At 36.9% G+C, this 23583-nt stretch overlaps 1 protein-coding gene across 1 annotated transcript in view; it reads right to left on the reverse strand.

Annotated features, from left to right (window-relative positions):
- Positions 1–16180: 16180 nt before the first annotated feature.
- The window catches only part of LOC141393974 (PP2C-like domain-containing protein CG9801), a 98156-nt gene continuing 90753 nt past the window's right edge, over positions 16181–23583 (reverse strand). Inside the window, exons 4-5 of the mRNA XM_073967658.1 lie at positions 17920–19277; positions 16181–17855 (exon numbers count right to left, since the gene is read on the reverse strand). Of these exons, the coding sequence (XP_073823759.1) occupies positions 16816–17855; positions 17920–19277 (2398 nt within the window). The 3' untranslated portion in view covers positions 16181–16815. The remainder of the gene's footprint in view (positions 17856–17919; positions 19278–23583) is intronic.

The raw sequence follows: 23583 nt of genomic DNA on the forward strand, positions 1-23583 counted from the left end.
ACTTGGATACCAAAGGCCTCCACCAAGATATCCATGGTATGACCGGAATGTAGTGCTGCTACCGAAGAAAAATACGGCATATAAGGCATGGGAGAAAAGGAGGGAGGACAAAAGTCTTTTCCGCAGGAAAAAGAGAGAAACTGAAAAAATGACTAGGCCCCTCTTCTCCGGGTTTGAAGAAATGAGTCTCCACGTGACAGTTTGGAGATTGGGATTCTGTTTCGCGAGAATCGTCAAAATGCGTGCTAGGTCTACAGAAGGCGGTGCACCTATGCTGACAAGAATCTTCTCATTCACTGAAACAGCCGCGCCCTCACAACCTTCCGAAATAAAATAGTCTTTTCTATGTTGACAAGAATGATAAATTTTCTTACCTTATTAAGGTGAAGGTAATTTTTATACCCTCAGCCTTTAGGCTAGACCAAAAATGTGCCTCATAGAAATAACGTTTTTAAGTTTGCACGAAATTCGTTTTAGACAATTTGGAGTCGATTTAGCCATGTCCGTCCGTCGTCTGTCTGTTGGGAAAAATTGTGCGCACGATAACTCTCAAAAGGATCAACCGATTCGAATCAACTTTTGGGTATGGTAATATTTGTTCCAAACTTAGTTTAAGCTCGAAGGTGGGCAATATCGGTCCACTCCTTCCGGTACCTGCCTCACAAAAGTTCAAAATTTTGCTGTAAAATGGTGTGAACGATAACTCTCGAAGGGAGCAAACTTCACACATCGTATTATTCCTTCCAGATATATATCGAGTATGGATATGGACTATATCGGTCCACTCCTTAGGGTACCTGCCACACAAAATTCGGAAAAAGTTAATTTTAAGAGCTCCTCTCGGATCGTTCTGAATTTTTTTTCAGTAGATTCTCGCAGGGAGTTTCTGATTGATGCAGACTTTACACATCGTATTATTTCATCCAGTCATGTATCAGGTTGGAATATGGACTATATCGGTCCACTCCTTCAAGTACATCTCCGCTGTGAGTTGGCCTTGACCTAGATTCATCCAGCGCCCTGTGGCCCTAAGCAGATCAGACATTCACATCTTTACTTCTGACGACTTACACTCATTGGATGGCTTTTGAAAGACAGTCACATATATTTCGTCTTCAGATGAGAATGTCCAATCAATGTTTTTGGCGTGATAACTGCCCTAACTGAATGGCAGAGCCAGAGTCTTATCTAGAAGGGTTAGTTTTGTTCTGCCAGATTGGTGAGAATTTCATTTAGATCAGAGTCATTCAAGGTGTTGTCGTTATAATTTTGAATTACCAAATCGTCAATTGAAGGAGTATATTTTGTTGTTGTTAATATTTTTATCCATGCGCTGTAGATGTTTTGGGATTACTGAGGTCAACCATTGCATAGTCCTCCTTTGTCATGACAAGAGCTCGACAACTAAGTCTATACTCCTTGTGGCGCCCAAGTACCAACGATGCTTCGTTATAATACAGTTGTTACCCTACTGCAAACCGAAGAACACTAATGAGCACGTGAACGTTTGACAGCTCGCCATTAGGGGATCTCTGATAGGTAGGAGATCACTAACATTCGGCTGTTTGTTTAGGCAGCTCATCAGTCATATCGGTTGTGGAGTGGATTCTCTGGCAATGCTTCGAAACTCACACTTATACTGAAGTTATTGTAATACTGTATCTGCAATATTCTAATTAAGTTTTTTTGTTTGACGAGTTGGTATTCTGGAGGATTCCGGAATCTTGAGTAAAGGAAACTGTGACCGAACAGGTCACATAATTTGGTGGTTGTGTGGTTTCGAATCTTCGGCTTACCTTTTTCACTTACTAAAATCTACGACCATAAAATCTCAACTCAAACGAGAAATTAATTAAAAAAATAAAATACTTATATTATCCGTGTAACGAAGTCTGGGTACTTGCGCAAGCAGATAAGGCAGGTAAACCTAATTAAGTAATAAGCATTTTAGTTCTACCGATTTTTGTAGGTGACAATTGAATTCGTAAATGTAAACGTAATCATAAGATTCATGTAGTAAGGTTGCACAGGAATTTAGGCCTTAACTCCCATTTTTATACCCTCGAAATAATGGTTTTGGACCCCAAGTATGTTTGGACGAAATCCGTTTCATGTAATTTGGAGTTGATTTAGACATGTCCGTCTGTCTGTTTGTCTGGAGCGCACGATAACTCTCGAACGGAGCAACCGATTCGGTCCAAAATTTTGCTTTCGTAATATTTTGTCCAAAATTAGTTTAAGTTCGAAGATGGGTTATATCGATACACTCTTTCCGGTACGTCCCTCACAAATGTTTGGAAAATTTGTGCGCACGATAACTCTTGAAGGGAGTAAACGATTTGGTCCCTACTTTGCACATCATGAAATTTCTATCAGATATAGATGAAGTTCCAATATGGACTCAATCGGTCCACTCAGTTTTGGACCTCCTCTCGAATCGCTTTGATTTTTGTTGTAACAGCTTGTATTCACTGTCCCCTATACGACGGTACAAGTTTCATCTAGGGCAAGCCCATATTTCCTGAGAAAACCCCTATGCCGATTCGGTCCAAAATTTGGCCTTCGTAATATTTTGTCCAAATTTAGTTTAAGTTCAAAGATAAGCCATATCGTTCCACTCCTTCAGTTACCTCCCCCACAAAAGTTCAAAAATGTTGGGGAAAATTGTGCGCACGATAACTCTTGAAAGGAGTGACCGATTTGGTCCATACTTTACACATCCTAATATATCTGCCAGATATAGGTCAGGTTCGAATAAGTTCACTTTAAGACCTGCTCTCGAATCACTTTGATTTTTGTTGAAACAACTTGCATTCGCCATACTTCTTGAGAAAACGGCCCGAAAGGTGTATACAACCCCATAGGTAGTGGCTGGAGAGCACGAGAGAGTTAACTGATCAATCGATTTGGTGCAAAATTTGGCCTTCGTCATATTTTGTCCAAACTTAGTTTCAGTTCGAAGATGGGCAATGCGGTCCATAACTTCCGGTACTTCCCCTCAATATTAAAAAAATGTCACTAAAATGGTATGCACGAGATCTTTTGAACGGGGCAACCAATTTAGTCCAAATTTTGGATCTTCTAATATTTTGTCCAAATTTAGTTTAACTACTAAAATGGCCCATATTGGTCCTCTCCTTAGAGTACCTCTCCATAAAAGGTCAACATTTGTGTCTATGTGCAGTTTAGGGTTCGAAGATCCTTTGGATATGTATACCGATGCTGTTCGTTGTGGTCCTGTTTAAAGCGATATTATGTTTTCCGTGGACAAGCCCATGCTTCCTGACATACTGGTCCAAAAGTTATATTGAAAAGATACGACTCCCAAAATAAGATCCACTCCACACTTTTGAAAGTTAATCCGAATCCACATTTTTGTCGGCAAGGTCAAACGTCCAAAAAGTGCCACAAAATTCTGAAAAGACCCTAAATACATTCCGTAGATGAAAGATTAAATTTACACAGGCTGAGGGTATGTATATCTCCATCGACAAAGCCGACCGATACTTTTTTACTTGTTATAAGGAAGTTTTGTTCGTACGTCAAAATTCGTAATATTTTAGACGTCGATAACTCAGCATCCAGATGACTGGGTAGTCGACATTGTTATTGTTATGAATACATTTTGTCTTTTGTATTTTAGGTAGCTTAACAGTGAGCAGTGGAGAATATTTTGCAACAGCAAATAATTAAAGTGAACAATTATTTGAAGCGATTTTTTGATGAGAGCAACACTTTGTATTTGTTTTCGGTTGTGGAGTGCAACAACATTTAATAGAGTGGACAATTATTGTTTACCATTTCCTCTGGCTATTCTAATGCATAGTTTCAGCGATTTTAACATTTGTTTGTTAATAAAGTATTGACAACACTGTTATTCCTATTTACTCCATCCTTCAGTTCTCATTAAATTTCACAACGGCCGGTCGCGAAATGAGTTCGTTAGTCGTAAACATAAAAAATGATGCATAAACAACAAATAGAAACCTAAATGCTACGTTTCACGGGTGGTTAGACCGATCATCAGGCATATTGAATGGTGTTTTTTTAGTGGGTGGACGAAGGCTAAGCTTGGAGACTAGCATTTATATCACAAATCATTCGAAATTTGTATATTCGAATTATTTATTTATTTTAATGTTAGTCATTTAATTCCAAACCTTTCCTATAGTCCGACTTGGCTGGTAACCCTATTTTTCAATGCTTTTATTACAAATACTAAGGCAGCTTTTTTTTTTCCACCTTTATTTTATTTGTTCTTCTGTATCAGAAGATTTTGATCATCAATATTTGTCATCGGAATGACAAGTTGATGGTGGCTTAGAACGCTAAGACGCCTGCAACCGTGTCACTTGGTTGTTGGGGTCCCAGGTTCGAATCCCAGCCTGGCTCATGCTGAAATCATTTTTTTTTTTTTTGTTTTGCCTTATTAAGGCGAAGGTCATTTTTAGAGTGATATTTGAATTAATTCTCTTTCGAGTTGAGCTATTTAGACCTAATAGGTACATTGAAAAATTAGGAATCCACCGAAGTCCCACACATTCAACCACTATGCTACGTTTCACGGGTGGTTAGACCGATCATCAGGCATATTGAATGGTGTTTTTTTAGTGGGTGGACGAAGGCTAAGCTTGGAGACTAGCATTTATATCACAAATCATTCGAAATTTGTATATTCGAATTATTTATTTATTTTAATGTTAGTCATTTAATTCCAAACCTTTCCTATAGTCCGACTTGGCTGGTAACCCTATTTTTCAATGCTTTTATTACAAATACTAAGGCAGCTTTTTTTTCCACCTTTATTTTATTTGTTCTTCTGTATCAGAAGATTTTGATCATCAATATTTGTCATCGGAATGACAAGTTGATGGTGGCTTAGAACGCTAAGACGCCTGCAACCGTGTCACTTGGTTGTTGGGGTCCCAGGTTCGAATCCCAGCCTGGCTCATGCTGAAATCATTTTTTTTTTTTTTTTTTGTTTTGCCTTATTAAGGCGAAGGTCATTTTTAGAGGCAAAACAAAAAAAAAAAAAAAAAATGATTTCAGCATGAGCCAGGCTGGGATTCGAACCTGGGACCCCAACAACCAAGTGACACGGTTGCAGGCGTCTTAGCGTTCTAAGCCACCATCAACTTGTCATTCCGATGACAAATATTGATGATCAAAATCTTCTGATACAGAAGAACAAATAAAATAAAGGTGGAAAAAAAAGCTGCCTTAGTATTTGTAATAAAAGCATTGAAAAATAGGGTTACCAGCCAAGTCGGACTATAGGAAAGGTTTGGAATTAAATGACTAACATTAAAATAAATAAATAATTCGAATATACAAATTTCGAATGATTTGTGATATAAATGCTAGTCTCCAAGCTTAGCCTTCGTCCACCCACTAAAAAAACACCATTCAATATGCCTGATGATCGGTCTAACCACCCGTGAAACGTAGCATAGTGGTTGAATGTGTGGGACTTCGGTGGATTCCTAATTTTTCAATGTACCTATTAGGTCTAAATAGCTCAACTCGAAAGAGAATTAATTCAAATATCACTCTAAAAATGACCTTCGCCTTAATAAGGCAAAACAAAAAAAAAAAAAAAAAAAAAGAAACCTAAATCGTTTGTTTAAAATAATTGTACTTCCTTAACATGCAATGAGACACCAATTTGTGTTGTCCCTTTTTCTATGAGTTCGGTAGTTTTTGTTGTTCGTGTTTATGTGATTTGTTGATGAGTGCAACATGTTGCCTTTGTTGTTTTCGGTCGGTAGTAATGTGCGGGTAAACAGTGATCGTAGGTTGTTTTATAAATCGTTTGCATAAAATCGGGCGTATCGTGTGTTAAAGAGAACATGCCACATACTTGTTGACAATTTGGACAAAAATTCTATTAAAATTAATACCCCGGTTACACTTAACCGGATTAACCCTGTGGGTTTGGATATAAAATGTCAAGTCCATAACGTCAACTAAATCCTCTCGAAGTGGGTTAACCCGGCAAAAAACTCTAGTATATCCGTACTATAATTCGTGTGTCATGTGTGGAACTTCGTTTCGTTTAGTGTTGATTTATTTTCGTGTAGTGTTTCTTGTTGAGTGTTATTGTGAATGAATGTCTTCCAGTTGGGCGTTATAAAATGTATAGGTAAGTACTTTTTTTAATATATTTATAACAAAATAATAAAAAACAAGTAAGAAAGCATCAGTCAGCTGAGCCGACAGAGATATACCCTCAGCCACGTACCCGAAGAAAAAAAGTTAACACAATACTTCTGTAGATTTTTTAGCTGTTGGGAAAATTTTCAAAAATTTCACAAATTAATAAGATCAGAGAGGAGTTGTTAAACTATACTTTTTCCAAATTTTGTGTGGGAGGTACTCAAATGAGTGGACCGATATAGTCCATATTAGAACTCGATCTATGCCTGAAAGTAATATTACCAATAGCAAAGTTTGGCTCAATTCGGTTATTCCCTCCTAGAGTTATCATGCCCACAATCTTGGCGAACATTTTTGAACCTTTGTGGGGGAGGTATCGGAAAAAGTGGATTGATGTGGTCTATCTTCGAATTTAAACTAAGTTTGAACAAAATATTGAAAGACCCAAAATTGTAACCAAATATGTTGATCCGTTCGAGAGTTATCGTGCACTCCAACTACGACACATGGTATTATATGGGTTGTTTGCAGTTTTCGTGCTGATTTCTGAGGAAGTATGGACTTGCTCCTGAAAAAAATTATATTGTCGTAATGGGGGTAGTGAATACAAGTGGCTGCAACAAAAATTAAGGCGATTCGAGAGCAGGCCTTAAACCGCACTTAAGCAAAATTTTGTGTGGGAGGTACCCGAAAGAGTGAACCAATAGGGTCCATATTGGAACCTCATCTATGTCTGGTAGAAATGTCACGATGTGCAAAATATGGACTAATTCGGTTACTCCCTTCAAGAGTTATCGTGCGGACAATTTTTCCGAACATTTTTTAACTTTTGTGGGGGAGGTACCTGAAGGAGTGGACCGATATGGCCCATCTTCGATCTTAAATCAAATCTGGACAAAATATTTCGATACCCAAAATTTGAACCGAATCGATTGATCCGTTCGAGAGTTATCGTGCGCACCAGCCAGCCAGACAGACGGACGGACATTGCTAGATCGACTCAAAATTGTCTGAAACGGATATTGTACAAACATACTTGGGGTCTAAAACAATTATTTCGATGAGGCACATTTTTGGCCGTATCAAAGTTTAAATACCCTCTTTAGCCTAAAGGCTGAGGGTATAAATATAAAAAAAATATAAAATAAGGCTATCGTTTACATTTATAATATTAATATTTTTGCAACTCACTAGTTATTATATATAAATTAGAATTACAGTGTTGCGCAATACAAAAGCAACAAATCAATTACTACCTACCTCGTATAATGTAATTTATGCTCTGTTTCAGAACCTGCAAGAAGCTACTACTTTTTACTACGATAACATTTTTTCCTTTATGTTATCGAAAAAATAGTAAAAATTAGTACATTCTTGCAGTACTGGAACAGACCATTAATTTTTCGAAGCTGTTAAATACTTTTAACTATAAATTTTTTGTGAAGAAGTTACTCTTACGGTTTAAAGTAGAAAAGGATAACATTAACAATTCTAATTGATCCTTGGGAGTGGAGTGCGTAAAACAGAAGCAACAAACATCTTTCGTGAGTATTTGATAATATCCCAGCAAACTTTGAAGGAAGGGGTTCCATGCGATGACGTGATTTCATGGCATTGTTTGCATTGGTTCAAACGAAGTCGTGAAAGATCCGATCTATTCATTAGCATTTGAACCAATGCAAAGGAAGCCGTGAAAGATCCGATTTTTTCATCAGCATTTCAACCCAAAAAAAGAAAGTCGTGAAAAATCCGATCTTTTCATCAGCGTTTGAACCTATTCCATCGATCCAATATAGATGAATTTTGTGTTTTTATTTATACACAATTTCTAAATATATAAGATTAATTATTTACAATAGGCTTGATGTTGTCGCAGACTCGAACTCACAACCAAAATTGTTAAAACTCTCGTCGTAATGCTAATGTCATTGCAAAAGGTTGGTGAAAATGACATGCCAAAGCATTGGTGAAAATGACATGCCAAAACATTGGTGAAAATAACATGTCAAAGCATTGGTGTAAATGACATGCTTTGGATCCAAAAATTAATAGCATCTTTTGGGGTCCACGCTCATATAAAATTCATCGATGAAAATGCTAAAAAGATGACACTCCAGATCACCTGCACCCATGATTGAATGGCATCTTTGGCATCGAACATTTTGCTGGGTAACAACCACCACACACCACCAACCAAACGAGAGACAAATTGTGCTGCTTTTTATTAATTAATGCTTTTATTTTGTATTATTGTAATTTACCGTATCTTCTAATAAGATTTTCACTGTAGTTGCTATCGTCTTGTGAACATAGCAGAACAATACGAACCATATGTACATTAGGCCGGGGCGATTTGAAAACCTTAATGAGCCCTTCGCGTTTCTGATTCCTGGGATTGAACTGAGCAAAAAAGTCCACTGGACCATATATCTACCGTGAAAATCGAGCCTCCCGATTTTGACTTTAAGTTTTTTTATTCACGTTTTTTTTGGATATTTTGGCATATAACAGCCAAACCATTGAGATTTTCGATCCAACACAAATACAAAAATTGTAGTCAAGACAGTAATTAAGAACTCCCTAATACATCGCGAAAGCATTGGAACGCTCCTTCAGGCAGTTTTGGACTTGAGAAGGTGCAAACTTTTCGAAAAATGTCGATAAATGACACTGTGCTACAAAAGTTGACCAGAAAAATATTCAAGTGTTCTGATGCAAAATTATATCGTGTTGGGATCCATGGACAACGACAATGTCTTTAGTTCGTTGGGGTCACTTCGTTTTATTTTTTTATAACGGTAAAAGTAGTGAAAATCTGGGTTTCTTACATTTTCAAATTTAAATGGACATATCTTCTTTTTTCACAACGGATTTCTAGTGATCCTTCTTCCTTTTAAAGGGGTGAATAATATCTTTAGAACAAGTTATTATTTGTTTAAATCGGTTAACAAATGGCTATGTTATAGTGGTTTAAGTCTGAAAACCCCCTCAAAAAAAACTAGAACTGAATTTCTCATAATTTTGAAAATAATTATTGAACAAAACAAAAAAACATTATATTTTTGAAAATTATGAGAAATTCAGTTATAGTTTTTTTGAGGGGGTTTTCAGACTTAAACCACTATAACATAGCCATTTGTTAACCGATTGAAACAAATAATAACTTGTTCTAAAGATATTATTCACCCCTTTCAAAGGAAGAAGGATCACTAGAAATCCGTTGTGAAAAAAGAAGATATGTATGTCCGTTTAAATTTGAAAATGTAAGAAACCCAGATTTTCACTACTTTTACCGTTATAACAAAATAAAACGAAGTGACCCCAACGAACTAAAGGCATTGTCGTTGTCCATGGATCCCAACACGATATAATTTTGCATCAGAACACTTGAATATTTTTCTGGTCAAGTTTTGTAGCACAGTGTCATTTATCGACAATTTTCGAAAAGTTTGCACCTTCTCAAGGCCAAAACTGCCTGAAGGAGCGTTCCAATGCTTTCGCGATGTATTAGGGAGTTCTTAACTACTGTCTTGACTAAAATTTTTGTATTTGTGTTGGATCGAAAATCTCAATGGTTTGGCTGTTATATGCCAAAATATCCAAAAAACGTCAATAAAAAAACTTAAAGTCAAAATCGGGAGGCTCGATTTTCACGGTATCCAATCCCAGGAATCAGAAACGCGAAGGGCTCATTAAGGTTTTTATCCTTCCACACAAATCGCCCCACCCTAATGTACATACATGTAGGAACGGGTTACGCAGTCACTATATTGCGCGCCCACTACCTGCTAAATATACTCGCATACTCCATTGTACAAACTAAACACAGCAGACACACGACTTAATTAAAGACACACACTGAACACCGCGCAACAGAAGAAACAAATTAGTGAACACAGCTCATTGAGGAAAGCGAACTTCGCAAAAAGTTAAATGACTAGCGACAAACTAAGAAAGACACATTCACTGCAGTTGCTCTCCTCAGTGAAGTCGCCTAGAAGAAAATCACTTACGCTGTAGTTGTTCTCCTCAGCGAAGTATTAGAAGTTAAACACTTACTAGGCGTTTACACCAGACAGTTTGTCTTCAAATACAACTCTGATTTACTAACACATGCATACATTTGTCGTTTGTCTCTCAGCTGTCCATCAGTTTTTCACAGACAGCCGGGTTGACAAATTTTCGACATTTTTGTGAAAAAGAAGTGAGATGATAATTCAAATGTGCTGAAAACAAAAGAATATGTACAAAACAAATTATATGAACGGAAAACAAAAAGAAATCGGTGATTTTCATTCATAATTTTACAACTGTTTTCGCAGTTGTCTGGACGCCTACGTCACACAGGCAAGTTGTGGGATTTTGACAATCAATACATGAAGTCAACTGTCCTGTCATTTGTAAACGCAGGGTTAGAAGTTTTAGAAGTTACAATAATTATTTGAATTTAAAATTGAAGAAGTTAAAAGTATGAACTTGAAGTTTGTGAAATATTAACTTTGTGTAAATATGTAAATATGTTTTGTTTCACTTAATATTAATCAATGAACCTAAAATAAATAATAAATAAACTGTGAACTATTGAATTTAACATTAACTAAAGTGTTTCATTCGAACTTTTGGTAACCAAACCAATTCCATCCTACATACATGTTGAGTCTATCAGCACTAGGTTGAGATATTAGATGTTGCCTTTATATTAAAGAAACACTTTGTTTTTTCGACACCAAACGCACTGTAGTTGTATGGTTTGTCAGTTAACTAACAACAAAATTGTTACGACCTACAGTGGTAGTTAAGGTATGTTCCCAGCAAACCAAAATCGGAAGAAACATTCGGTCCGAAAGTCGGATGAAACGTCCGAGTTTGATCCGAACTCTGACCGAAAGACATATGGCGTGTTGACGTGTTCTCTGACCGAAAGTCGGATAAAAATCGGATGTTTTAGCCGACATTCGGACCAAATTCGGTCCGAACTCTGATGAACTATCGTAAATTTCTGATTTATTTACCGACTTTCGGACAGATATCGGTCCGAATTCGGAAGTAAAATCTTATGAAATTCGAAAGATGTGGAAAATACACAGTTCATGAAATATCCAAATCCTTTAAAATTGTATCTACTATAAAAATATAAAAGGTTTTAAAAGGTTTGTAGAGAACAACAAATTCGTCAACACGATCTGAAATATGTTAAACAATTGTTATTAATATATGAAAAAATACATGCCTTCACATGCAAAAAATTTTGATACAAATAAAAGTGTTAAGAAACTTAACTTTGGCTATATACAAATGTAAAACATATGACTTTCCACGGAATAGTGTTGAAGTTTGACGAAGAAAATCTTTACTTTCATTAACTTCTTAAATATAAAGAAATATGTATGCAACCGATCACTATGAATAACATTTAAACACTATCATGCATCAACACGCATAACAAAAATAAACGAAATTTGTTTTCAGTTTTTCGTTCGTACTGCATCAACGTCGGCACATCAACAATTACACATTTACAATGTGCGAGCGAACCATGTACAATTCTTTTCTCTCCGCTTATTTACACTTAATTTTGCCAAAGCAGAACAAGAGAAAATAGAAAAATTCCCTTCAGAGAGGGAGAGAGAGGACGGGAAAATGTTCGTCAGACTAGTCGGACAGAGTTCGGACCGAAGTCGGTCAGACGCGTCGGAAAAAACTTCCGACTTTGAGCAGACGCGTCGGACGTCCAACATTGTGTTTGCTGGGTGGGGGTTGTGTTGTGGTTTGTTTATACATTGTCAATACGATGGTGAGACAGACGACGAGACCATTCAAAAGAAAACGAGAACAAAGTTGAGAGCATTTACCAAACAAGAGAGGAAATATGAGAGAAAATAGTAGAATATAGGGAAAAATAGGAAAGTGATTTTGCATCTCAGGAAAATCTTACATATTTTTGAAAAAATAGTGGCTTTCGGATGAAAATAAGAAACTGCACATATATCTTGCGAGGGCAGCTCGGAAACTTCTTAGCCTAGCACAAAAAGCGCGGTATAAACAGAAAAAAGTTAAGTGTTTTGGAAACTTCCATCTCTGTTATGAACACGTGTTAAATTTTGTTTCGATCTGGCAACTCCTTCATATAGAAACAGATGTTCAAAAAAAGACGCATCCGTAATTTTTACAATGGAAAAATTAGAAATGAGTGCTCTCATCAAATATTTACATAAAAAAGTTTATCGGGACAAGCAATTTATAATGATATGGTGAATGTGTTAGGTAAAAGTGCTCCTTCATATGCAACAGTAAAAAATTGGGTTGCTGAATTTAAACGTGGTCGTACAAGCATTGAAGATGAACCACGTAGTGGACGTCCAAAAACAGGAACAACAACAGAAATTGTAGCCAAAGTGCGTGATATGGTATTAAATGATCGACGAATAAAAGTGCGAGAAATTGCTAATATCATGGGCATATCAAATGATCGAATCCATTTAATTTTACATGAAGAACTACAGATGAAAAAGGTTTCTGCAAGATGGGTGCCGCATTTGTTAACAGTCGATCAAAAACGCATAACAATGAACATTTCTCAAGCTTGTTTGGATCGTTTTAAGCGAAATAAAATGGATTTTATGCGTCGTTTCATAATTGTTGATGAGACATGGATCCACCACTGTACTCCAGAGACAAAAGAACAATCCAAACAATGGACTGAAGCTGGAGGAAGTGCCCCAAAGAAGGCAAAAACAATTCAATCGGCTGGTAAGGTTATGTCAACGGTTTTTTTGGGACTTCAAAGGTATTTTATTGATTGACTATCTGCAAAAGGGTAAAAAAATAAATTCAGAGTACTATTGCAACCTTTTGGATCAATTAAATGTACAAATTTGAGAAAAACGTCCTGGCTTACAACACAAAAAAATAAGTTTTCATCAAGACAACGCACCATCGCACAAGAGTGTTTTAACAATGGCTTAAATCAACGAATTAAAGTACGAATTGCTTGACCACCCACCCACCTTATTCTCCTGATTTAGCACCCAGTGACTTTTACTTATTCCCAAATCTAAAAAATTCATTGCTGGCAAGCGTTTCACCTGAAATGAAGATGCAATTACAGTCGTAAACCACTATTTTGAAGACCTTGAGGAAAACTATTTTAATCAAGGGATAGAATTGCTAGAAAAGCGTTGGACTAAGTGTATTGAAGTTTCAGGAGATTATATTGAAAAATAAAAATATTTTTGAAAAACTAACTATTTTCTTTCATTGATAGGCTAAGAAGTTTCCGAACCTCGTATGTGAGGTACCTGTACAGTATGAAAAAACTACATCACGTACGAAAATATGTAAAAATTCTTGAAATATTGTTTTCTGTGTATATTTGAACCAATGCACCTCACAAAAAAAGAAGCATGGTTCAGTAATGGGTTTTATTTGTCCAGTTATGTGTAAAATTGTTTGACGAAAAAGATTAATCCTATTACCAATGGATTATTTAGGTTGTGGTACGTTCACCGAGTTTATACCCACCTTCTACTTTTGCGACCTCTTTATGTGTAATTTTGAATACATGGTGGGGGCGGTATGCAAAAATTTCATAACAAAATGAATACCCCCATTTTGTTATCTAATGCAAAAATTCCGAAATTTTTTACAAAAAAATTGGGTGGTATGACCAGACTCATGTGTTCCGAATGTGATATTATTGTTTATTATTTATTGCTTTTACACCAAATCGTGGGCGCATAGTGCCAATACAATATTATTCCAATCATTTCTATTTGAACTTAAAGTTTTAACATTATTCCAAGATAGATTTCCTGGATGTAAGGTTATTTCTTCTTCAATGCTTCTTCTCCAGCTACCCCTCGGTCTGCCTCTTCATCGCATTCTTTGTGGATTCCAATCAAAGGCTTCTCGACATATATCATCCGCTGGTTTACTAAGAAAGTGGCCTATTCACCTCCATTTCCTCTCACGGATTACTGTGGCAATTGGCTTAATATCACTCCTCTGATAAAGATCCAAGTTTGATATCCAGTTATTTGACCACCATATGTGGAGAATAAAACGCAGGGATCTATTTACGAAAGATTGCAGCTTATTCGTGAGTTCCTTGGACACAAGCCAGGTTTCGCATCCATAAAGCAGAACTGACAGAACATTACTTTTAAATATGCGTGATTTGGTACTTAGTTGATTGGACCTCCATTTTTTGTACAAACCCGCAAAAGCGACCTTAGCCTTTCGGATGCGGGTTGATATATCATCACGTGTACCTCCATCTTTCGTAATTTGACTGCCTAGGTATGTAAAGTTCGCCACCTGTTCGATGTCTTGTCCATACAGAGAGAGCGGTTGTCTTTGAGAGGAGTTTAAGTGAAGTGATTTGGTCTTGTTCACGTTAATCTTTAAGTCATATACACTTGAAATTTATGCTATGTCGGTTATTTTGCTTTGTACATCTGATAACCGCTTAGATATTAAAACAATGTCATCAGCATATACAAGCTCGTTCAGATGTTCCATCTTTAATTGGTGCTACATTATTCCTCGACGCGGATTGTTGTCGATTGTCCTGACAAGTATTTCATCAATAACAATAAGAAATAGCAGTGGTGACAGCACACATCCTTGTCTCATCCCGGATTATACAGATAAAGCGATAGCGGGGGAGAGTTTATTGCCATGTCTTACTCTGCATACAAAACGGTGGTATTGTGCTTTGATTAGGTTAGAAATCTTGTCGGGGACACCTTTTCTGCTCATAGCTTCCAATATACTCTGGTGCTTAATTAAGTCGAACGCTTTTTGGAAGTCAATGAAGACAAGGTGGAGCGAGTCTTGCATTTCGTTTATTTGTTCCATTATTATGCGTACAGTGGCAATATGATCGACACAAGATTTGCGACAGCGGAATACGGCTTGTTGGCGCCTAAGCGTATCGTCAATTTTCTTCTCAATACGGCTTAGAATGATTTTGCAGAATATTTTTAGACAGCTGCACAGTATCATGATTCCCCTCCAATTGTTGCAGTCGCTTAGTGCCCCTTTTTCGGTATTTTTACCACTATCCCTTGTAGCCAATCGTTTGAAAACGTTTCTGACGTCCAGATATCCTGAAATAGCAGATAGTTCATTATCCGCTTTAAAGAGTTCTACATGGACATTGTCAATACCGGCCGCCTTGCCACTTTTCATACTCCTTATTGCCGATTCAATTTCTAGGATGCAGGGGCATTGGGACCCGACGCGGTTGATTTGCTGGATTGCGAAGTGAGGTACGAATTCAGTCAGGTTGTCCATATTCTCAGATGGAACCTAAAAAAGCTCGGTGAAATGCTCATACCATCGTGAGAGTTGATCTTCTTCTGAGGTAAGAATTGTGCCATCTTTAGCTTTTAATGGAACATTTCCATTTATTGGTCTACCTGACAATCGTTTTGTGCATTCATAAAGCATTTTAGTATTCCCGCTTGCAGCTGCAGTTTCTGCTTGTGTTGCAATCGAGCTGATTCACATCCGCTTGTCGTGACTGCAGATTCACTTTACAGATTTGTTTAAAGTCTAGTATTCACGGTTTGCAGCTTCCTTGGAAGCACGAGCTCTTGCTGCATTGACAGCTGCCTTTTTTCTTCGGCGTTCATCGATAACCTCCCAGGTAGATGTACATATCCAGTCTTTTTTTGGTTTTGCGTTGGTGACCGAGTTCTTTTGATCCTGCATCGATAAAAGCATCCGAATGTGATATGCATGTGAAAAATTCCTTTTAACACCTATTCTGTTAATCATTTCGAATTCGGGTGAAATGCAAGAAAATTTCATTAAGGTACCAGAAACAGAGCTCCGAATTCGAGCGAGTATTCGGAACTCTGATCAGAAATCTCAGATCCCTAGCATAACTGATAGATATTAATTTCACACACTGGATTTATTTGACGTATACGTAATGGAATTTGACATTTGAAATCCAGTGGATTATGTAAATATAAAATTCAACCTAAACACAATTCCCAATAAAAAACAACTTTCATTTAAAAGCATTTATGAAATGATTTTTATTCAAAATATGCATGAGTTTTTTCTTATATTTGTTTTTCTTTCTCTCTTAAATATTAGGCTCACAATACACGTTTGCACAGATTCCATACAATTCACAGTAGAAAAATTCCTCTTTTCAAAATCCACAGAATTAAGAAAGCCTTTTCATTGTAATTCTTTGTTTTCTTTTTTTTGCACATAAAATGTTTGCTTATTAAATATAAAATATGTATGTAAGTATGTTTTTGGACAAATATTTGTATATCTTTTTAATGGTTGTTTGTTTGATTTTTTTGGTGAAAAATATTTGGAATTATTTAAATGAATAACTATGAGGCATAAATGTACTTATGTATGAGTTTGCATGTAAATTTTACAAATCTAGGACAAGAAATATATAGACAAAGCCTTAAACTATAAATAATTTTTAAAATGTTTTGGGGGGTAAACTTTAGTTTTGGGCAGGAGTTTAACTAAGAAAGTAAGATTTCTTGTAAGTTTTTTAGGTTATGTTTGTTTTATGTTTAAAGCACACATTGTTTTTGTATATATTTTGTATTTCCATTAAATCCGTTGCCATATAAAACTATAATTCAATTCGATTTTCCTCTTTCTTTTTTTAAAAGTCTAAAAGTTAGTTTCCTGAAATTCCTTTGATTGTAGCGGAGCATTTGCCACTGTGTGGCCAGCACCAGTTGCAGATGAGTTAACTTCATTTGTCCGTTGCTGTTGAGACAAAACCACAGAACCATTGCTGGTTGAGACAGAACCACCACCACTACCGGCTATGTAAGCCACCACCGAGGCATGATCCAATTTACCCGGCAATGCCGAAAATGCTGGACTATCAATTACCCGCTTTCGTGCCACCCTATGTTGCATGCGATTTAGTTCCACTTCACGTTTTATGCCATCTGGCCCTGTGGATAATTTGTAAAATAATTCCCTTTGTTCCAGGGTTTTACGTCTGGCCGAGGTTATCATGCGTACAAAATCAATGAGCAAATGGCACAAACGTCGCGCTGAAGTGCATGGAGAAAATGTACCATTTATACCATAACTTAGTAAGTCCTCCAGACGATACAGGGTCAAAGCATGTCTTTGTGGTCCAGTAACTAAGGGTAAACCTGTTGCAGATTTGGGAATTTTGGGTTTATAATCGTAATCTCTTTGTTGTAGCGAGGGATGTAGTCCAGAGGACGAAAGTCTCCTAGGTTCTATAACGGTGTGAGATCTCATATATTTGGGTCGACTTGGTGCACTTTGTGAACCTGAAATGGCATTTTCTGGTGATGATGATTTCTTGGTACGTGGTGGACGGACAGGTGGTTGAGGACTTGTGGGATTCGAGGAGCCATGCAAACGGGCATATATTGCCGATGCACTTTTATTTTGTCTCTTTGGTGCCAATATCCCGGTATGTGGTGGTCCTGTTCCGGGTGTTGAGGGCATAAGCTTTACGTCTGGAGTCCATGCCTCGGCAAATTTGCCCACCACTGGATCAAAATTATCACTTATACCATCTGAGGTGAGGAACACAATGTCACCGCTGTCAATGATGGTCATGGTCAAGGTGAGATTACTTAATTCCGGTTTGTTGCCATCGGCTGGACCCAGGGCACCCAAGGCATCGCGCATATCACGCATGGAGGTAATGTCATGAGAAGCTGTAAGGCAAATAATAAAGAAATTAAAAGGAGGCTAAGGAAGTACTACACTGCTACCACTTACCTAAAGTAAATTCCCGGACACCATGTTTCTTGGAGTACACATAACCCAAGGAATCTCCCACGTTACAAGCACAAACCACATACTTCTCACTCGAACCGCCATCCGTTCCATTCACAGCAATATTTTCATCTTTGGCTAAGGGTAAGACTACAGCTATGGTTAGAGTACTAAGAGCACCTCCCACCTCCAATATACATCCATGACCTTCCCAAAGGCTACGCAGGAGACTGACAAACACCTCTTGTGTTGTTGTGGCCATGCATTCCTGGGAATAGCCAAATATGGCACGATCCAAATAATCTAAACAGCCGTGGACAGCCGAACGGGCTGCTAAACGGGCTCCATCTCCCCAATTAACGCCATCAGCCAAGGCCATGGCTGCGGCATTTCCCCGCACCACCATACCATAACAGTCCGCAATGGGATTACCCATGGGTTCTTTGGTTAACATATTGTTCTCGTATAGCGACACTGATATTCCATAGGCCACATCACTTTCCATTTTCCAATTACTAACACCGGCAATAACATCTTCCGTATCCATAATCGGAGCCTGACTTGAAACTGCTTCCCTTAGCAAACGTTCTGTGGTATCCTCTAAAATTTTAGTTGTAGTTGTGTCTGTGACATCCGCTTTGAGATTTTCACCATTTTCTTTGGTTTTTTGATGTAGCAGTGATGTATCCTCAGTCTTAGTTGTTGCTGTTGTTGTTGTGTTCAAGAGATTTTTATTATTTTGATCATTGGCAGCATTGGTTTTCAAATCGGTGGTTGCTGTTGTCGTCAGCGAAGCTTTGCCCGTACTCACCATACTCACCACAATAGTGGTGGATTTATTTAAGTTCTCTTCATTCTTTTGACTTGTGGACTTGGCTGTGGCCATGGAATTTGTTGAATCTTTGGTATTTTGCGAAAGATTTGAAATGCTTGATTTTGAGTTTTTACGTGAACGCATTCCGCCACCGCCACCCGCACCACCACTGCTGTTTGTATTCGTCTTGTTGGCATTCTGATCATTAGCACTGGATGAGGCCCCCTGACTGCTGCGTCGATTACTGCCGTAACGCTGGATCTTATGACTATTGCTGCGACTTTGAACATTTGTGTTAATACTTTTGCGCACCTCAAAGCAGTCTGTCTCTTGTATTGTGTCGATAAAGTCGATATCATCGGCATAACTGGCACTCAGATGTAATTTTGATCTTTTGATACCGGTCAGACCATCATCAGGCCCCGTACAGGCTGCTGTTATTGTATGCGGTCCAGTGGGATAGGGGCCGATTTTAAGCTGTGGTAAATCGCTGGGATTTTGTCCGTGACATATTTCTGGTCCCGGGGTATAATTACGTTCCATGCGACTGTGAAGAAAGGGGGATAATAGAGAAGGTGTTACTTAAGTCAGATATATGCATTACATTCCTAAAGATTCTCTCAAAAATATCAAAATACCTAGGTATTAGAAACCAATATATCGAGAATTAATGATCACTAGTGTCATTCTGTCCCTTTTTCGTTGCCGACAAAAATCGGTAAAATTAAATCGCAAAATTATGTATGAAAAGTTTAAATGAATGTTGACATCACTGTTTGGTCGCTAACTACACATATATGCCATTTAGATATGACATCATTAGCCGGATTTAGCGCATTATCAGGTTTTATTTGCTAAATCCGGTCAAAATCTACCAGATTTACCATACAAAAATATATCCTCCCATCTAGTGGAATTGTTTTCAATCCAGCATAAATCCTCGTATACAACTCTGTTTTTTGCAACATGTTGCTAGAAAATACAAAAAGTTGCAAGCTGACACAAGATAGATGCATCCGTGAATTGCTACAAGAAAAGTAATAGGTGTTGTTTTTTTACCTACTAAATGTTGCTGAAACAAATTTTTCAGCAACTTTTCCTTTATAAAACTGTCAAAATTTGAAACATTTGTAATAATTTGGTGTGTCTTTTTACTTACTAAATGTTGCTGAAACATATTTTTCAGCAACTTTTTCTTTATACAACTGTCATTTTTAGAAACATTAGTAATAATTATTACAAATTATCGAGTACGCAGACAGGCATATTATTACAAATTATCGAGTATGCAGACAAAGACATAAATACAACAAGATAAGACATTTTTTTTGCTATCATTCTTCAGTGAATGGCTTTTGAATTTAACATAGTGTTATATCACGATATGGTGATATAACATTTTTTTCTTTTATACATTTTTACGTATTTAACCGAATTTACCGATCCAATTGACATAGAATTATTCTTGAATAGGTCCTTGAATTCATAAATTTCTTTTCTGATACCATTACATGAAATGTTCCTCCTTGGTTGCGATTTTGATTTAACTGCAACCTGTTAAGGGTAATGTTTCTATACAATGTTTCGTAAACATTTTTTTGTTGCATGCATTTTGTCTAGTCTTTGATGCAGACACACCTATTAGGTCTGTCTGGTTACCCTAAAATTTGTAACAATTTGTACCAATTGTTGCTGGAAGTCGTCTGTTAACACAAAAAACCAGCAAAAGAGAGCGATTCGAGAGAGACTTTTTTACAGTTCTTTCACTGAGAGATTGCACATTCTTGCTGGACAAATTTCTTCTGGCAGCAACTAGCAATTCTTCTTCTTCCTGAAAACAATCAATCATCTGTTTTTAATTTGTTGTTGATTTATGTTTGTGAAAATTAAACAAGTAAGAAAAGCGTTAAGTTCGGTCGGGCCGAACTTTTTATACCCTCCACCACAAATTTCAGCCATTTCGGTGGATTAATGTGGCCACTACCTTCAAAACACCGAAATTCGGAAGGTACCGTTCTATGGGGGCTATATGATGGCGTGGACCTATACCTACAAATTTCTGGGGGAAGTTTTATACATTCATAATATATTAAAATGACGGGTACTTTATAAGGGGTCTTATGTGGGGACTATACCAAAACGTGGAATTATATAACCCAACTTTGGCAGAAATGTTTTCTGGCCTCTGAAGACACAAAATACCAAATTACAACCAATTCTGTGGTCAAATGGGTCTAATACATTCAAAATATATTAAAATGACGCGTACTTTATATGGGGCCTTATATGGGGGCTATACCAAAACGTGGACCTAAATGGGTCTAATACATTCAAAATATATTAAAATGACGCGTACTTTATATGGGGCCTTATATGGGGGCTATACCAAAACGTGGACCTATATAACCCAACTTTGGTAGGAATGTTTTCTGGCCTCTGAAGACACAAAATACCAAATTACAACCAATTCTGTGGTCAAATGGGTCTAATACATTCAAAATATATTAAAATGACGCGTACTTTATATGGGGCCTTATATGGGGGCTATACCAAAACGTGGACCTATATAACCCAACTTTGGTAGGAATATTTTTTGGCCTCTGGAGACACAAAGTACCAAATTACAACCAATTCGGTGGTAAAATGGGCCAAATATCTTACAAATTCCTTAAAAGAACGACGCGTCACGCGTCATTTTGTATGGGGGCTATACGAAAGCGTGGACCTACATAGCCCGCTTTCAATACCAAAAGTCCTACGTAAATATAACATATTTTTCCAAAATTTCATCAACCTACGTCAATCCGTTCGGACGCTAGAGTGATTTCCACAGACGGACAGACGGACAGACAGACAGACGGACAGACGGACGGACATGGCTATATCGATGTAGAATTGCACGCTGATCAAGAATATATATACTTTGTGGGGTCTACAATGATTATTTCGAGTAGTTACAAACGTAGTGACAAACTTAATATACCCCCATCCTATGGTGGAGGGTATAAAAACAATTTTATTGTGGAAATAACATAGCCTAATTGTATTGTTTTATGGAGAACAAATTTGTAAAGTGGTAAAATACTTTTTTGGTTCATTTTCTTTTTTATTTTTAATAAAATACAACGTGTTTTTTTATTGGCGGACAAATTGTTCTGTTTTGGCAAGCCAGATGATTGCTTGCTGGTTTTTGCTGGGAAGGTGTATGTTTACTTTTTACAATTTTCTAGCAAAAGAGAATAAAAACCCCTTACTCATTGAGAAAGTTCTTGCTGGAAAATTCTTGCTGGGAAAGTAACCAGACAGACTTATTATATCCTAATTATCAGAATTCGTAAACAAGGCGAAAAAGTTAAATTTGCTTTGATATACAAAGTTGATTTTAATCAACCAAGACTAATATTTACGATGTCTAAACGATAAAATAATTCTTTATTTGCTCATTACTTAGCATTAGTAGCATAATGTGCTAACATTTTCAATATTATACAATAAATTTTTAATTTGCCCTATGTTTTTTGAGATGAATTCAAATTGCAACATGGCTGATGCATCTACCTTGGTAATTGTGCTATAAAAAAAATCAGCTGACTGCCATTTAAATCCTCCAAATGTATATCTTAATGCAATGAGATTTGTACTGGTATAAGTAAAGAGGTAGATTTAAATGGAAAAAATCTATAGAACCCTTGTTTTTCCTGAATTCCTAAAACATCACAATAAGTAAACACAAAAGCAACAAGTGGGTTTGTTTACAATACCAATGTTGAGCATTTTATAAAAAACTCGAAAAATGAATGAAGGGCCAATGTTTCTCCACATAATCGAGTTCTGGATATGGTAAAATGTTTGTTTCAATGCAAAGCAGACAAATTTCTTCCATACAAATGTTCTGAAAACTATTTTAAAAACCATTGAATTCGATTGCTTTTAAAATTGTTTGGCATATTATTCAAACATTTCATAAACATACAAAAATTGTGTATATTGTTTTGACGTTTTAGGAACAATCGAAAGAAAAAATTTAAATTGACAGGAAGCTTTAGCTAACCTTTCTTATTAAACCATGGAAATAAACGAAATTTGTTGGTAAGATAACGAGCAAAATTAAGTAGTGGCAACTTTGTTGTTTATGTTTAGTTTTACCGATTTTTGTCGATAACAAAAAAGCTCTGTTCCAGAACTAAAAAGTTTTTAAAATTTTTACCACTTTTACGCACTTTGCGTTCCCGTACACAAAATTTATATGAAAATCGTTTACGACTTTTACCACTTTATAAAGTACGGGAACAGGCCAAAAATGTTTTGCATAAAACCTTAATTATGCTTGGTTCACATTAACGAAATCCTCTCGATTTTAACTGTCAATTCCATTGCTTAAACGTCAAATGAAATCCAATAGATTTCGAATGAGTTTTCATTTGACGTATACGCAAAGGAATTAAGAGTTGAAATCGAGTGGATTTCGTTAATGTAAACCAAGACGTCACCTTCGATAGATATTGACTGCAACCACGAGCTAGTGGTAGCAACACTAAAAATAAAACTAAGGAGCGCACAGAAAAATAAGAGAGAGCGGACATAAAAGCGGCTCGACGTCGGAAAATTAAAAAACAACGGGAGGAGTATCGAGGTAGCAAACCAATTAAGGATGCAAACACAATCCAACATTACAAGATCATGGGAAGATACATGCAATACGCTCAAAACCATTGCGAAAAACCACATAGGATACGAAGAGAAAACAGAACGAAAAGAATAAAGCCATTGCAAAACGCTCAGCTCATAATGACAAAAGACAATACGCGGAGAAAATGGCCCGAGAAGCAGAGGCAGCGGCTGGAGCAAATAAC

The sequence above is a fragment of the Musca autumnalis genome, unplaced genomic scaffold (genome assembly GCF_047663935.1).
Source record: "Musca autumnalis isolate F117 unplaced genomic scaffold, ASM4766393v1 scaffold_1, whole genome shotgun sequence".
Lineage (NCBI taxonomy): Eukaryota > Metazoa > Arthropoda > Insecta > Diptera > Muscidae > Musca > Musca autumnalis.